This window comes from Thalassophryne amazonica, chromosome 14, assembly GCF_902500255.1.
Source record: "Thalassophryne amazonica chromosome 14, fThaAma1.1, whole genome shotgun sequence".
In the NCBI taxonomy this organism is placed as follows: Eukaryota; Metazoa; Chordata; class Actinopteri; order Batrachoidiformes; family Batrachoididae; genus Thalassophryne; species Thalassophryne amazonica.
In genome coordinates, this window is record NC_047116.1 from 34,803,206 (window position 1) to 34,818,771 (window position 15,566).

Below are 15,566 nucleotides of genomic sequence, written 5' to 3' on the forward strand. Positions count from 1 at the left end.
TCCAAACGCAGCTTTGCAGAGAGCCATATGTGACCTTGTATACGGCAGCGTGCAGGTGGAGTACAGCTAGACTACATGACTCAGGGTGTCTGCACGTGCAGATGGACATACTGTCTGTCAGGTAAGGTGAAAAGGTTAAAAGAAAAGCCTCGCTAGTCATAAATCAGAGATTACTCCGTGAAGGAAAAAAAGCTTAATTTAAGCTCAGATGTTACAACCTGTAGACGCATAACCTCCACATTATTCTAAATTAAACTGACATTGATGCCATATAGTGCTTTAAAAAAGAGCAACATATTTCACTCACAAAATGTTACAACACATGCATTTGAAACTTTGTCAGACAAAGCAGCTCCTGTGCTGATGCTATAAATAAACCCTTACAACATGCCCACATGTACAAAAGTGTGTGTGTACATGCACCAAACCCCAGTGCCAGACACACGAATGCACACAAGGGGTGTGTGCCTCGATGACAAAACAAACACCAACAGTCACTGTCACGTAGCCCACCGTCTTGTACTTCTACTTCCTCCTCCATCTATCGCTCACCTTGCCACATAGCTGAGAATGTGGGCGCGGATCACCATGCCAGCCCTGCGCCGCACCTCTTCTCTCTCCTTCTCCAGCCTTTGCTCCAGGGCCTCCTTCAAGAACACCTGCGTCCCAAGCAGTGCCACGGCCGAGAGCGGGGGGAGAGGGAGTCGGGGAAGATGACAGAAAGGAGAAGAGAGAGGGAGAAGGAGAGATGGGATAGGTTAGTTTGTCCTCAGAGATGAGCAGGGCCCCTGCTGTCAGTTGGCAGCACCCTCTGTCCACTGCAGGGGAAGCTGTGGTGCAGCTGAGCCGAGCAGTCTGACTGCAGAGTGGAGTGGAGAGGAAACAGGCACAACTGCAGTGTCGCTGCTAATGCTGCTGCTGCAAAGCCTCATTGTATTCACATGTCCTTCCTGAGCCTTTCCCCACTGCTACTGCGCTCCACTGACGTGCACAGGCAGAGCAGCAGAGAGAGGGAGGGCAGGGGAGGAATTGAGGGATGAGGGGGAGGAATTGAGGGATGAGGGGGAGGAATAGTGGCTTGTGTCCAGATACCAAGCCACACCCCTCCATGCTCTTATGGAGGAAGGAGGCAGAGAGAAAGAGTTTAAAGTTAACCCTTCCCCGGCTCCTGGAGAATTTAGTTTCTAAACCGGCTCCACCTCTCTGAGTCATACAACTGTAAATCAGAATCAAAGCAGCACAGCCTTCTCGAAGGAAGAATATCATCCTACAGCTCCTCTTAAACACGAAAATACACAAGAAACACACAGTAACATGACATTCTTTAACATTTCTGCTCTCAGTGTCACTACAGTAGATACTGTATAGAGCCAAATACTGACTTGGCAGAGGTTTTGCACCACATTCCGCTCCAAATGCAGCTCTAGATCTACAAAGAGAATTAAAGTACATGTTTTGATGGTGCGAGGAAAACCATGCAAACATCTCTTACTCTTTGGCCCTGCTGTGGCAACCCCAAGTGAAAAAGGGGGAAGCCAAAACAATTTATTTTTGTGTATTTGACCATGGTTGTGTGGGGGTATTAAAACATATGACTGGCATATTGTCTTAGTAACTGTTGTAGAAATGGAAATATCAGACCATCAACTTCTTCACTGGTCTGTGCAGTTCTCCCTACCGCATACCCGCATATAGGAAAAATCCCAGAACGCATTTACATCATCAGCATTTTTTTAAGCGGATAAAAGCACTTCCAGGTGCATTAATACAGTGAAGATTTTCACTCCGCAGTGCCTGGCTAATTATATTTATGTGCCTGATTATATGCCTATTTTAGTGTTTGTTTACTGTTACTTTCACATGCGTTATCTCCAAGTCTGTCGTCATGGAGGAGTGCAAAAAATTTCACAAATATGATGGGCCCACAGCTGAAAAAAATGTCTCCCTATAAGGAGCGTTCCCTGCAGTGGAAAACTACACTGGGAGCTGGTGAGTCTCGCAGAGAAAGGTGCACAAGTTTATCCAAATTTGCAGAAGTATGACCACGAAGAGAAAGCAAAGACGGGTGATGACAGCAGTGGGTTTTGTTCCTGACAGGAGAGCTGTGATGAAGACAAGGGATGTGAAATGGCTACCAGCCATTCGTGTTAGCGATGTTACCTGTTTATTGATTGTGGTCGAACAAATGACAGAATAAAGCAACACAAATGTGACGATGGCTATCAGATGTTTACTGACCATCCTGTGAAACTCATAAAACTTGGAAGTATCGAAGGAGACAACAACTTTGTGTACATATGAAGCTGTGTGAAACTGGAGCAGCGCCAGAGAGCAGAATAATATTCTACATGGCTGCTATGTGCTAACACAGCAGAAGTAAAATCAGTGGGATGCTGTTATGTTTCAGGGTATGTATTTATTACTACTTTGTGCTTATCCGATCTTATTTAGATATAGTTTATTTATTTATTTATTTTTAAGATATGTTAGCGTTCGCTTCCTGAATGCACTGTGGGTTACAAAGAACCCAGAACCAGAAATACGTTTGTTAGCCAGTCTCGGAAAATTCAGGCAAAAACAAATAGTTATTCCTTCTGTATAGCGTAACAACCCACACTATCTCAAATCTTTGAAATGAAATCCTCCAAAAGGGCAAACAGTGGACTCTACTGGGTCAAGTCCACAGCAGCTCACACCCTCTGGAAGCGGGGTCCTGACACTCAGCCATTACTCAAAAGCGGCCACGCCCGTAATCATTCATCACTTCATTACTTAAAGTGGCTTTTGCTTCCAGCTGCAAACCAACCTGTCAGGTTAAAAACTGGTTTATTTTTGGTCGAAGTGTTCTGAATGATTAAAAAATTTGGAGCTCAAACTAGAACAGTGCTCGATCCCTGGTGGTAACAACTGCTACCCTGACATTCTGCAACATAACCAGATTTAATCGGATTCCTCTCGTCTCTGAAGTGTGTGTGTGCTAAGGTGCTATGCTTAAATGTGGACCTTATGTGGGACTTGTGCATGTGTGTATTTGACTTCCAGATGTTCCACTAATCAAAGGATCCCACAGCTGCAACCCTGCCTGCCCCTATGCGTCTCAGAGAGGAGGAAGCTTCCTCTTCGTCCACATCCTTCCCTCGTCTGTAAAACAAACTGCTCAATCACCCACCCACACACACACACACACACACACACACGCACACGCACACGCACACATGCACCTCGTCAATCCAACGTCATCCCAGCCCCCAGTTCTGGGCACGCACTTCCTCCATAAACAATCAGCACGGACATAATTACATGCAGATTGTTTCTCCAAAGGAAATGTAACCCCATCTCTCAGCCCCCATCCCACAAACCACACTGAAATTGCCTGTTTGTACGCGAAAATATTGTGCCACTATCAAAATCACACGCATGGCAGAAACATTTTGTACATGGAGCCACTGTGTGCAATATGCAAACAAGCAAAGAAACAAACAAACACCTCAGAGGTGGAGCCGTCATCAGTAGCGAGTCATCTAAAGGCAGAATAATTACTACACTGTGGATTTTAAAGGCAATATGGCTTCACAGACTTTATGGCTTTGATGTATGATGCAGAATGCCATGTGTGCAGCAGAAACTATTCATGCTGTGTCAGTCAAAAGGACCAAAACAGGAATCAACAAATATAGGAACAGCACCAAAACAAAGAAATCGGAAGAAACATAGGGATAACCTTAGCACTTTTTTAGACCCACGTTTTTGACCCAAGTTTTTTTTTTTTTTTTTTACCCAAAAACTTCGGTCTAAAACCCAGGTTTTTGGGTCAAGGATGAACGCCACAAAAATGGAATGTTGATAGGATGAATATTTTTGGAGAAATTAGGGATATTAGGTAACACTGAACAATGGACGTTGATATCAACATTAATCAGTCCCTGGTAACCAGACAAGCTCTGAACAAAAGACATATTTCAACTTTGCCAGTTGCAAAACATGACATCAACTAAATCTGCCAAATAATAAATACATTTGTTCACAAACCTTCTCATTTTAATTTACTGCACTTTCAGTTAAAGCCATTATACAACTAGAAACTTTGCATAATTTATTACCACTCTTGAAAAATGTCAGCTACGTATTCACAATAAACAATACCCAATCTAGAGCCTGTGGATCTCCATGGGCAACGTGCTAGTGTATATACAGTAGTGTTCAGAATAATAGTAGTGCTATGTGACTAAAAAGATTCATCCAGGTTTTGAGTATATTTCTTATTGTTACATGGGAAACAAGGTACCAGTAGATTCAGTAGATTCTCACAAATCCAACAAGACCAAGCATTCATGATATGCACACTCTTAAGGCTATGAAATTGGGCTATTAGTAAAAAAAGTAGAAAAGGGGGTGCATCAATGGACTACACGTCACAATTTGAACTCCTAAAGTACATGTTGGACTTCAGCAGCAGTGGAACACCAAAATGTAAGTTCCTTTTCTGTTGTTTATAAATTAATATAATATCAAATGACAAGGATCTACTTTAGCCGTTACATAAAACAAATAATGAATGTTTTTACATAATTTTCAATGGAACAAATATTTAATTTAATTTAATTAACACATATGTGTGTGTGTGTGTGTTAGAACGTGTTGCCATTTGTATGTATATATTGACATATGTTGAAATGTTAAAATTTTACTCCATAATCAGTATCAGCCCACAAAAAAATCCATATTTGTTGGGCTCTAACACACACACACACACACACACACACACACACACACACACACACACACACACACACACACACACACACACACACACACACACACACACACACACACACACACACACACACACACACACACGATGTGAACTCTATTAAGCATGTTAAGTTATGGCTATTGGAATGATTTATGCAAATTAGCAATCTAATTGGCATATCTGTATATCATCCTAGTTGTATCACCATAATATACACACCTTCTGACAAATATAAATTTATCTTATTAATATGCAAATATATGCACAAAGTAGCTGTAAAATCAGCTATAATCAGCTCATCGACTCTCCAGTTGATATATATGGTGTAAGTGTCACGTGTGTACCATATACTGTTATTCATGACATAATCTCCTGTAAGATACATATACAGTAATAGGACATAAAACCATTATTATTTTTAATCCTCATCTGATCTCATGATCCAATGACTGACTATTCAGACAGCATTTAACATGGCACTCAGCATTGTGCAATCCTCCAGAGTCCATACAAACAAGTCATTATAGGTTAATCATTCTGTGAGAATGCAGGGACGGGAGCGGATTCCCGCTGGAGAGCTGATGATTGTTCATAAAGCCAGAGAGAGAAATGATGCATAGGGAAGGAAATGAAGAAGTAAAGGGAAAATCTGAAAGATGGTCACTGAACGGCTCAAATAAAAGCCAAATGCAAATTTTCATGAAAGGAAAACAAATGCCGAGAATGTGCCTGTCCTCTAACCACTGCTTGATTCATTGACTCATTGCTGTTTTATGCCTCCAAACAGTTCACTGAGAGGTTATGTTATTAAATCAACATCTTGGTGAGCGTCAACAGGCTCGCACTATTCCGGCTAAAAATCAGGCTGCTTTGGGATTACTGTAAACTCGCGACACTGAGTTATGGTTACAGTAACAGTTGTTAGTGTCAGGGTTTAGGGGCAGTCATGTAACTCTGTGGTTGTAAACAGGAGAGCCGTAGAATGACCACAACCGGCCAAAAAAATCCTTTGCATGTGAGTCACAGCGGAGGCCATCCAAACTGTGGCACACATTAACGTCTTGGGAATGACAAGAGCTCGACTTGCCAAAAAGCACAAGTCTCACAGAGCAGCAGATTTATCACGAACATTATTGACTTGAACGCTGCAGAGCCCATGTTAATCTTGACGTGACCTTTCACCTGACCCTGCAGCCTGCCCAGCTGGGCTCTTGTCTGCTTCACTCCGGTAACACTATCCTGCTTCCTGTGTATGTGTGTGTGCACATTCTCTACCTTTGTCTTCCCCAGCTGCCACTCTTTCTTCGCTTTGTCGTGAAGCGTGAGAAGCTCTAAACAGCTCTGCTTCTCGTCCTCTGAGTGTTTTCTGTTCTTCACGATCATCTTGTACCTGTGAAAACACAAACACAGAACGACAGCACACTTTGAGCACAATCAGACAAAATACTTTAGTGTGGTTCTGCTTTTGAAGATTTTATTGATTGAATTTTTATTTTTTAGAGGTATATCCAGACCTGCTGTAGAAGTCCTTGAAGGTTCTACGAACAGGGAAACCAGCCCTGCGGATCTTCACAGTTTCCAACATCCCAGAATATCTCAGCTGATTTAGGACCACATCAGGATCAAACTGGTTCGCATTCTGTGGACAGTAATACAACAAAGCAAGGTAACTGTCACCAGATTTAAAGTTTAATACTCTCAAACAGCTACACTGCGTTTCTTCTACTTTTAGGTTTTTTTCCCCCCAGAATTAGAGTTTTTAATTTTCAACTGTAAAAACAATCAAAATGCAAAATCAAAACAACTAAACAGTTCAATTTATAATGTTTATTTTTGTTAATTTTAAAGTAGAACTGTGTCTAAACTTTGACTTGCAGTATATATCCCATAAACACACACACACACACATATATATATATATATATATATATATATACAGTGAGGAAAATAAGTATTTGACCACCCTGTGAATTTGTAAGTTCTCCCACTTACAACCCCTGGCAAAAATTATGGAATCACCGGCCTCGGAAGATGTTCATTCAGTTGTTTAATTTTGTAGAAAAAAAAAGCAGATCACAGACATGACACAAAACTAAAGTAATTTCAAATGGCAACTTTCTGGCTTTAAGAAACACTATAAGAAGTCAGGAAAAAAAATTGTAGCAGTCAGTAACGGTTACTTTTTTAGACCAAGCACAGGGAAAAAAATATGGAATCACTCAATTCTGAGGAAAAAATTATGGAATCATGAAAAACAAAAGAACGCTCCAACACATCACTAGTATTTTGTTGCACCACCTCTGGCTTTTATAACAGCTTGCAGTCTCTGAGGCATGGACTTAATGAGTGATAAACAGTACTCTTCACCAATCTGGCTCCAACTTTCTCTGATTGCTGTTGCCAGATCAGCTTTGCAGGTTGGAGCCTTGTCATGGACCATTTTCTTCAACTTCCACCAAAGATTTTCAATTGGATTAAGATCCGGACTATTTGCAGGCCATGACATTGACCCTATGTGTCTTTTTGAAAGGAATGTTTTCACAGTTTTTGCTCTATGGCAAGATGCATCATCATCCCCAAACATCCTTTCAATTGATGGGATAAGAAAAGTGTCCAAAATATCAACGTAAACTTGTGCATTTATTGATGATGTAATGACAGCCATCTCCCCAGTGTCTTTACCTGAAATGTAGCCCCATATCATCAATGACTGTGGAAATTTACATGTTCTCTTCAGGCAGTCATCTTTATAAATCTCATTGGAACGGCACCAAACAAAAGTTCCAGCATCATCACCTTGCCCAATGCAGATTTGAGATTCATCACTGAATATGACTTTCATCCAGTCATCCACAGTCCACGATTGCTTTTCCTTAGCCCATTGTAACCTTGTTTCTTTCTGTTTAGGTGTTAATGATGGCTTTCGTTTAGCTTTTCTGTATGTAAACCCCATTTCCTTTAGGCAGTTTCTTACAGTTCAGTCACAGACGTTGACTCCAGTTTCCTCCCATTCGTTCCTCATTTGTTTTGTTGTGCATTTTCGATTTTTGAGACATATTGCTTTAAGTTTTCTGTCTTGATGCTTTGATGTCTTCCTTGGTCTACCAGTATGTTTGCCTTTAACAACCTTCCCATGTTGTTTGTATTTGGTCCAGAGTTTAGACACAGCTGACTGTGAACAACCAACATCTTTTGCAACATTGCGTGATGATTTACCCTCTTTTAAGAGTTTGATAATCCTCTCCTTTGTTTCAATTGACATCTCTCGTGTTGGAGCCATGATTCATGTCAGTCCACTTGGTGCAACAGCTCTCCAAGGTGTGATCACTCCTTTTTAGATGCAGACTAACGAGCAGATCTGATTTGATGCAGGTGTTAGTTTTGGGGATGAAAATTTACAGGGTGATTCCATAATTTATTCCTCAGAATTGAGTGAGTCCATATTTTTTTCCCTCTGCTTGGTCTAAAAAAGTAACCGTTACTGACTGCCACAATTTTTTTTCTTGATTTCTTATAGTGTATCTTAAAGCCAGAAAGTTGCCATTTGAAATGACTTTAGTTTTGTGTCATGTCTGTGATCTTCTTTTTTTCTACAAAATTAAACAACTGAATGAACATCCTCTGAGGCCGGTGATTCCATAATTTTTGCCAGGGGTTGTAGAAATCATGGAGGGGTCTGAAATTCTCATCTTAGGTGCATGTCCACTGTGAGAGACATAATGTAAAAAAAAAAAAAAAAAAAAAAAAATCCAGAAATCACAATGGATGATTTTTTAATAATTTATTTGTATGTTACTGCTGCAAATAAGTATTTGAACACCTGTGAAAAGCAATGTTAATATTTGGTACAGTAGCCTTTGTTTGCAATTACAGAGGTCAAACGTTTCCTGTAGTTTTTCACCAGGTTTGCACACACTGCAGCAGGGATTTTGGTCCACTCCTCCATACAGATCTTCTCCAAATCTTTCAGGCTTGGAGTTTCAGCTCCCTCCAAAGATTTTCTATTGAGTTCAGGTCTGGAGACTGGCCAGGCCACTCCAGGACCTTGAAATGCTTCTTACGGAGCCCCTCCTTAGTTGCCCTGGCTGTGTGTTTGAGGTCATTGTCATGCTGGAAGACCCAGCCATGACCCATCTTCAATGATCTTACTGAAGGAAGGAGGTTGTTTGCCAAACTCTCGCATTACATGACCCCATCCATCCTCCCTTCAATACGGTGCAGTCGTCCTGTCCCCTTTGCAGAAGAGCACCCCCAGAGTATGATGTTTCCACCCCCATGCTTCACGGCTGGGATGGTTTTCTTGGGGTTGTTCTCATCCTCTAAACATGGTAAGTGGAGTTGATTCCAAAAAGCTCTATTCTGGTCTCATCTGACCACATGACCTTCTCCCATGCTTCCTCTGGATCATCCAGATGGTCACTGGTGAACTTCAAACGGGCCTGCACATGTGCTGGCTTGAGCAGGGGGACCTTACTGCCCTGCAGGATTATAAACCATGACAGCATCATGTGTTACTAATGTAATCTTTGTGACTGTGGTCCCAGCTCTCTTCAGTCATTGACCAAGTCCTCCTGTGTAGTTCTGAGCTTTCTCAGAATCATCCTTACCCCACAAAGTGAGATCTTGCATGGAATCCCAGACCGAGGGAGACTGACAGTCATCTTGTGTTTCTTCCACTTTCTAATAAATAATCATAACAGTTGTTGTCTTCTACCAAGCTGCTTGCCTGTTGTCCTGTAGTCCATCCCAGCCTTGTGCAGGTCTACAGTTTTGTCCCTGGTGTCCTTAGACAGCTCTTTGGTCTTTGCTATGGTGGACAGGTTGGAGTGTGATTGATTGAGTGTGTGAACAGGTGTCTTTTATACAGGTAACAAGTTCAAACAGGTGCAATTAATACAGGTAAAGAGTGCAGAATAAGAGGGCTTCTTAAAGAAAAATTAACAGGTCTGTGTGAGCCAGAATTCTTGCTGGTTGGTAGGTGTTCAAATACTTATTTGCAGCAGTAACACACAAATAAATTATTAAAAAAATCATACATTGTGATGTCAGGATTTTTGTTTTAGATTTTGTCTCTCACAGTGGACATGCGCCTAAGATGAAAATTTCAGACCCCTCCATGATTTCTAAGTGGGAGAACTTGCAAAATCTCAGGGTGTTCAAATACTTATTTTCCTCACTATATATATATATATATATATATATATATATATATATATATATATATATATATATATATATATATATATATATATATATATATATATATATATATATATATCTATCCCCCTTCGGCTGCTCCCTTGTTTGCACTCGGGGTCGCCACAGCAAATCCAAGGTGGATCTACATGTTGAATTGGCACGTTTTACGCCGGATGCCCTTCCTGACGCAACTCCACATTACAGATAAGATAAGAAGATAAGAAAAGCCTTTATTCATCCCTCAATGGGGGAAATTTCAGTGTCACATCACAGCATAGAACAGTAGGAGTACACAGAAGGGCATGCAATAAAACAAACAAGTATCTCTCAAAAAACAAGAACTAAAAAAGCACTGAGTGCCGGGTAACACTAAGGCTACCATTGTTCAGTTCAATGCTGCACTGCTGGGATGATATACACTGTCGGGATGTAAAAGTGATCAGATAAAGTGACTTCAGCGTGAAATGTACGATAAGTTACTCTGATATTTACAATATGGACAGGTTAAAATATAGTAGGTAAAGTGACTTAAGTTTGCACCATAAGTTAAATTATTGCACCTAATAAATACGGCAGGTAATGACATGATTATTGTCCTGGTTGCTATGGTTACCACAGTACTAGCATTGTTCATTGTACAGTCTGACAGCAGCCGGGAGAAACGATCTGCAGAATCTCTCCCTCACACAGCGAGGGTGGATGAGTCTGTCACTGAAACTGCTCTCCAGAGCAGACAGAACGTCCTGCAGGGGGTGACACTCGTGGTCCAGCATAGATGTAAGTTTAGCTAGGACCCTCCTGTCCCCCACCTCCTGCACAGAGTCCAGAGGACAGCCCAGGTTAGAGCAGGATTTCCTGATGATCTTATCCAGTCTTTTCCTGTCCTCTGTCATGCTGCTGCTCCAGCAGACCACACCGTACAGGATGGCTGAAGCCACCACAGAGTCATAGAAGGTCCTCAGGAGTGGCCCCCTCACTCCAAAAGACCTCAGCCTCCTTAAGAGGTAGAGGTGGCTCTGACCCTTCCTGTAAAGTGCTTCCGTGTTGTGAGTCCAGTCCAGTTTGTTGTTCAGATGAACACCCAGGTACTTATAACAGTCCACTCTCTCAATGTCCCCTCCCTGGATGTTCACTGGGGGGGAGTGTAGTGGAGCAGCGTCTGAAGTCCACCACCATCTCCTTGGTTTTCCCTGCGTTGATGAGGAGGTGGTTCCTCTGACACCAGTCCACAAAGTCCTGAAATAGTCCTCTGTACCCCGTGTCATCGTCATCCATAATGAGTCCAATGAGGGCGGAGTCGTCGGAGAACTTCTGCAGGACACAGCTGTCCGTGTTACATGGAGAAATGTGTCAGGGGTGGGATTTGAACCCGGAACTTCTGAACAGACACCAAGCGCATTACCCACTTTTCCACCACCCCATATATATATATATATATATATATATATATATATATATATATATATATATATATATATATATATATATATATATATATATGTATGTGTGTGTGTGTGTGTGCAACCCCAATTCCAATGAAGTTGGGACGTTGTGTAAAATGTAAATAAAAACAGAATACAATGATTTGCAAATCCTCCTCAATCTATATTCAATTGAATACACCACAAAGACAAGATATTTAATGTTCAAACTGATAAACTTTATTGTTTTTATGCAAATATTTGCTCATTTTGAAATGGATGTCTGCAACATGGTTCAAAAAAGCAAAAAAGCTGGGACAGTGGAACTGAGGACACTAATTGTTGAAGCTTTGTATGTGGAATTCCTTCCCATTCTTGCTTGATGTACGACTTCAGTTGTTCAACAGTCCGGGGTCTCTGTTGCCGTATTTTGCGCTTCATAATGAGCCACACATTTTCAATGGGCGACAGGTCTGGACTGCAGGCAGGCCAGTATAGTACCCGCACTCTTTTACTATGAAGCCACGCTGTTGTAACAAGTGCAGAATGTGGCTTGGCATTGTCTTGCTGAAATAAGCAGGGACGTCCCTGAAAAAGACATTGCTTAGATGGCAGCATGTGTTGCTCCAAAACCTGGATGTACCTTTCAGCATTGATGGTGCCATCACAGATGTGTAAGTTGCCCATGCCATGGGCACTAACACACCCATAATAGAATCACAGATGCTGGCTTTTGAACTTTGCACTGGTGACAGTTTGGATGGTGTTTTATCCTATTTTGTCCAGAGGAGACGACGTCCATGATTTCCAAAAACAATATGAAATATAGACTCATCAGACCACAGCACACTTTTCCACTTTGCATCTGTCCATTTCAAATGAGCTCAGGCCCAGAGAAGGCGGTGGCGTTTCTGGATGTTGTTGATGTATGGCTTTCGCTTTGCATGGTAGAGTTTTAACTTGCACTTGTAGATGTAGAGACGAACTGAGTTAACAGACAATGGTTTTCTGAAATGTTCCTGAGCCCACGCATTAAGATTCTTTACACAATGACGTCAGTTTTTAATGCAGTGCTGCCTAAGGGATTGAAGGTCACAGGCATTCAATGTTGGTTTTTGGCCTTGCCACTTATGTGTAGAAAGTTCTTCAGATTCTCTGAATCTTCTGATTATATTATGGACTGTAGATGATGGAATCCCTAAATTCCTTGCAATTGAATGTTGTGAAACATTGCTCCTAAACTGTTGGACTATTTTTTCACGCAGCTGTTCACAAAGTGGTGATCCTCGCCCCATCTTTGCTTGAGAACGGCTAAGCCTTTTGGGGATGCTCCTTTTATACCCAATCATGACACTCACCTGTTTCCAATTAGGTGTTCGTTCAGCATTCATCAACTTTCCCAGTTTTTTGTTGCCCCGTCCCAACTTTTTTGAAAAGTGTTGCAGGCATTCATTTCAAAATGAGCAAATATTTGCATAAAAACAATAAAGTTTATCAGTTTGAACATCAAATATCTTGTCTTTGTCATGTATTCAATTGAATATAGGTTGAAGAGGATTTGCAAATCATTGTATTCTGTTTTTATTTACATTTTATACAATGTCCCAACTTCATTGGAATTGGGGTTGTATGCCCAATCATGACACTCACTTGTTTCCAATTAACCTGTTCACTTGTGGAATGTTCCAAACAGGTGTTCTCTGAGCATTCATCAACTTTCTTTCATCGGAACTGGGGTTGTACCTGGGAATCCCACAAGCCAGTAGGAACTATGATAAAGATGCAAGAAAGTCAGTCAGAGCCAAATACCTCTAGTAGGTAAGACAGGTGCTGAGAAGCCAGCTCAATGGTAGGAATAAGATCTGAGCATCATACATACCCCCTACCAGTCATCAGATACCAAGGTGGCATACTAAGTTGGCCACAGGAGCAGATACATACCACTGATGTCATGACACTGAAACTCCACATAATGCACAGAGGTTTCCACCCAAAGTCTATATTGTGAAGTCCTCAAGTCCCACTGGAAGACGCCACCACAGGTGGTTAAGAATGACAGGGCTAAGGTCCTGTGGGACTTCATATTCCAGACAAACAATCAGTTGCTGGCCAACCAACCAGACATAGTGGTGGCTGACAAGGGAAAAAAATAAACTGCAGTTGTGATTGATGTGGCAATTCCAGCTGACAGCAACATCAGATGGAAGTAAAATAGATAAGTACCAAGGGCTTAAGGAACAACTGGAGCAGCTGTGGAAGGTAAAGTCCAAAGTGGTCTTCGTGGTCATAGGACTGACAGCTGTAACCCCCAATTTGGAAGAGTGGCTCCAGCCGACTATTTGTGATTGATTGTGCAGATTCCAGGCACAACATCAGAGGTCTCTGTCCAGAAGAGTGCAGTCCTAGGAACAGCTTATATATATATATGTATACTCAACAAAAATATAAACGCAACACTTTTGGTTTTGCTCCCATTTTGTATGAGATGAACTCAAAGATCTAAAACTTTTTCCACATACACAATATCACCATTTCCCTCAAATATTGTTCACAAACCAGTCTAAATCTGTGATAGTGAGCACTTCTCCATTGCTGAGATAATCCATCCCACCTCACAGGTGTGCCATACCAAGATGCTGATTAGACACCATGATTAGTGCACAGGTGTGCCTTAAACTGCCCACAATAAAAGGCCACTCTGAAAGGTGCAGTTTTATCACACAGCACAATGCCACAGATGTCGCAAGATTTGAGGGAGCGTGCAATTGGCATGCTGACAGCAGGAATGTCAACCAGAGCTGTTGCTTGTGTATTGAATGTTCATTTCTCTACCATAAGCTGTCTCCAAAGGTGTTTCAGAGAATTTGGCAGTACATCCAACCAGCCTCACAACCACAGACCACGTGTAACCACACCAGCCCAGGACCTCCACATCCAGCATGTTCACCTCCAAGATCGTCTGAGACCAGCCACTCGGACAGCTGCTGAAACCATTGGTTTGCATAACCAAAGAATTTCTGCACAAACTGTCAGAAACCGTCTCAGGGAAGCTCATCTGCATGCTCGTCGTCCTCATCGGGGTCTCCACCTGACTCCAGTTCGTCGTCGTAACCGACTTGAGTGGGCAAATGCTCACATTCGCTGGCGTTTGGCACGTTGGAGAGGTGTTCTCTTCACGGATGATGCAAAGGTGATGTGTTGCACTGCATGAGGCAAATGGTGGTCACACCAGATACTGACTGGTATCCCCCCCCCCCCCCCCCATGAAACAAAACTGCACCTTTCAGAGTGGCCTTTTATTGTGGGCAGTCTAAGGCACACCTGTGCACTAATCATGGTGTCTAATCAGCATCTTGATATGGCACACCTGTGAGGTGGGATGGATTATCTCAGCAAAGGAGAAGTGCTCACTATCACAGATTTAGACTGGTTTGTGAACAATATTTGAGGGAAATGGTGATATTGTGTATGTGGAAAAAGTTTTAGATCTTTGAGTTCATCTCATACAAAATGGGAGCAAAACCAAAAGTGTTGCGTTTATATTTTTGTTGAGTATATATAAGACAGTCCTATAAAATGCCAATATGAAGTCACATCTCCTTTCTATTGGTCACATGATGTTTGACCTTTCTCACCTTTACAGGTCAAACTCATTTAAAATTAACACTTCAATGAATTGCTTAAAGACACACCTATGCTACAAGAAAACTCTAAAATGAAGTCACCCATCACCTTTCTCATGGTTACATGACCTTGATGACCCTGAAAGGTCAAATTAATTTAGAACAAGTATTTCAAGGAATTCTTTAAAGATCCACTTGAGGCAGAGGGAGCCTGGTAACCCAAGAACTTCATGAGGGGAAGATAGCAGGCGTACACTTCTTCTTCTTTGTCTTTTGGCTCTTCCCGTTAGGGGTCGCCACAGCAGATCAATCGTTTCCATCTCACCCTGTCCTCTGTATCTTCCTCTGTCACACCAACCACCTGCATGTCCTCTCTCAGCACATCCATGAACCTCCTCTTTGGTCTCCCTCTTCTCCTCCTGCCTGGTGGCTCCATCCTCAGCATCCTTCTCCCTATATACCCTGGGTCCCTCCTCTGCACATGTCCAAACCATCTCAATCTCGCCTCTCTGACTTTGTCTCCAAACTGTCCCACCTGAGCTGTCCCTCTGATATGTTCATTCCTAATCT

The 15,566-nt window shown here is 41.9% G+C and overlaps 1 protein-coding gene across 1 annotated transcript in view; it reads right to left on the reverse strand.

The window, feature by feature from the left end:
* myo10l3 (myosin X, like 3) overlaps positions 1-15,566 on the reverse strand; it is a 141,148-nt gene that overhangs the window by 18,447 nt on the left and 107,135 nt on the right. The window contains exons 20-22 of the mRNA XM_034185803.1: positions 6,268-6,392; positions 6,029-6,143; positions 553-659 (exon numbers count right to left, since the gene is read on the reverse strand). Coding sequence (XP_034041694.1) covers positions 553-659; positions 6,029-6,143; positions 6,268-6,392 — 347 coding nt within the window. The remainder of the gene's footprint in view (positions 1-552; positions 660-6,028; positions 6,144-6,267; positions 6,393-15,566) is intronic.